The following is a 2,428-nucleotide window of genomic DNA, read 5'->3' on the forward strand; positions in this document are numbered from 1 at the left end:
TAAAATTGCCACTGATTCACAAACCAATATTTTTGTTTAGGGTCCCTTCATAAATTAAAACAGTCTATAAAACTTCATATTATAAATGAATAATAGCTAACAAGACCAAAATATACTAAATTTATTGAAAATGATTATGACTTAATTCAGTGAATACATTTATTATAATTAGGATTGCCATTATTTGAAAAAAAGTTCTATTTTCTTCCTATAGGTTCTCAAGAAGAGGATGAAAGGCCACATTACAGGCATCACTAAAAGGGACCAAGTTTCAAATTACCTGATATTTATGGTGCTTTGGGATCATAAGGTTCCTGGAGTGACTTTGGTCTGACCTTGAGCTAGAAGATATGATTCAGATTCAGTAGAGTCAGAAATGATTTGTCAACATACAAGGTCGGTAGTAAATAAAAAACAGATTATTAGATTTAGATCTGAAACATGGAGAATTGAAACCCAAATGCAAATAATGTACAAAGAGAGAGATAAAACTCCAGGAGCAACAGCCTCAGTCTCATAACCTGTAATTCAGAGAAAGAAGTAAGGATGGATTTGGTCCCAACAAATCTTGCTGATTTTATGTACTGTTTTCTATAAGTTTTTGTCTTAAAATTGTAATTAAAATTATAATGGTTGTCTGTGTCCTGTGCTCATTTCACCTACTTCTCCAACAATCCTACTGAGAAAGGATTATATTGTCTTCATCAGGATGAATACATTTTTTTCCTTTTCTATCAGTACATTTTATTAAAACATGATTATTCAATTGTTGCTTTCACTGTGTTCCCTCAAGTCAGCTTTCTGCACCATAACTTTCTCATGGCATTTTTAATTTCTGTATTCCTCAGAGTGTAAATCAAAGGGTTGAGCAATGGTGTCCCAAGAGAGTAAAACACAGCCACAATCTTGTCCACTGAATATACGGTTGGAGGGCGAGCATATGTGAATATACAAGGAACAAAGAATATGATGACCACAATTATGTGGGAGGTGCAGGTAGAGAGAGCTTTCTTTCTTCCTTCTGCACTCTGGTTACTCAGAGAATGTAAGATTAAAATATAGGAAATGATGAGGATTGTGAAACTCACTGTACAAATGGCCCCACTATTAAAGACTGTGAGTAGATTTATGACATAGGTGTCTATGCAAGCAAGTTTCAACAATGGTTGTATTTCACAGAAGAAGTGATCAATAACATTAGGGCCACAGAAGGGTAATTTCACAGCCAAGACTTCATGTGCTGAAGAATGGATTAAAGATCCCATCCAGGCCAGTTTCACCAGTGTGCCACAGAGGTGTTGGCTCATGATGACTGTGTACCGCAGTGGCTTACAAATGGCCACATAACGATCAAATGACATAAGGATGAGGACAAAAATCTCCATGCTTCCAAACAAGTGAAATGCAAATATCTGGATCATGCATTCATTATAGGAAATTATTTTCTTCTCAGATATAGCATTTACAATCAACCTAGGAGCTGTGCTTGTGGAGAAACATGTATCAGCAATGGATAAGTAGCAAAGGAAGAAATACATGGGGCTCCCAAATAGCGGACTATATCTGATAGTCATCACAGTAAGTAAATTTGCAGAGAGAGTTGCAAGGTAGAGAAAGAGGAATACCACAAACACTATTTTCTCCTTTAGAACATCATTTGTTAACCCAAGTAGAATGAATTCCTTTACACTGATATTCAGGTACATAGTTATATGTAGAAAGGACACAGCTGGTAATGGCTTATCTGCAAAGAAAATTTAAAAAGTTGTGATTTAGCAAGAGCAGTAGGCTTGGAATCTTCCTTATCACTCATATTCTAATTCTATGAATATAGTAATTGAGTGGTTCCCTAAGTTTTCCATGTGTTGTAATCACAGGGAAGCTTTTTTTTTTTTTTTTTTTTAATGCTAATGGCACCACTTTCTGCAGTCTTCTTTTGTGGGACCCAGATATTTAAAACATATACACAGGCATGCATATAGTTGATTCTGCTTTCCAACAAGAACTGAGACAGCTGAATTTGCTGTATGACCTTGTATAAGTCACTGTAATTGCTTAAAATGTTTAATTTATCTGTAAACTAGAGATTCCAAGGAACACTTTATTAAGTGTGATGTGGGCTATGGGTGGGAGGCTCTTTGTCTCTTCATAGATAACCTTAACCTAAACTGTCTGTCCTGACTTGTGGGTGTGAAATGGTAAGAGGCTGCAATTCTGCTCTTGGTGACCATGACAAAGACTCCAGTCCCAGGAGGCAATTTAGCAATGCAAACTCTATATACATACCAGTCAGTCCAGGGAAACTCTGATGATGGTGATGCCGAAACTTAAGGGAACTTGGACTTGGCCTTGAATGGGAAATATAATATAGCCTGTGCATAAATTCAAAATCAGCTAATTCTGTATCCAAGTGTACCTAGTCTCTACA

At 36.2% G+C, this 2,428-nt stretch overlaps 1 protein-coding gene across 1 annotated transcript; it reads right to left on the reverse strand.

Moving 5' to 3' along the window:
* Positions 1-788: 788 nt before the first annotated feature.
* LOC101430670 (olfactory receptor 4C11-like) lies at positions 789-1,706 on the reverse strand. Its single transcript, XM_004461580.2, has one exon. The coding sequence runs from the start codon at positions 1,704-1,706 to the stop codon at positions 789-791; it is 918 nt and encodes a 305-aa protein (XP_004461637.2).
* Positions 1,707-2,428: the final 722 nt, after the last annotated feature.

Source organism: Dasypus novemcinctus, chromosome 10 (genome assembly GCF_030445035.2).
Source record: "Dasypus novemcinctus isolate mDasNov1 chromosome 10, mDasNov1.1.hap2, whole genome shotgun sequence".
Taxonomy (NCBI): domain Eukaryota; kingdom Metazoa; phylum Chordata; class Mammalia; order Cingulata; family Dasypodidae; genus Dasypus; species Dasypus novemcinctus.

Excerpts from the sequence above, each read along its gene's own strand:
- LOC101430670 (XM_004461580.2), bottom strand. The coding sequence starts at position 1,706 with ATGTACCTGAATATCAGTGTAAAGGAATTCATTCTACTTGGGTTAACA.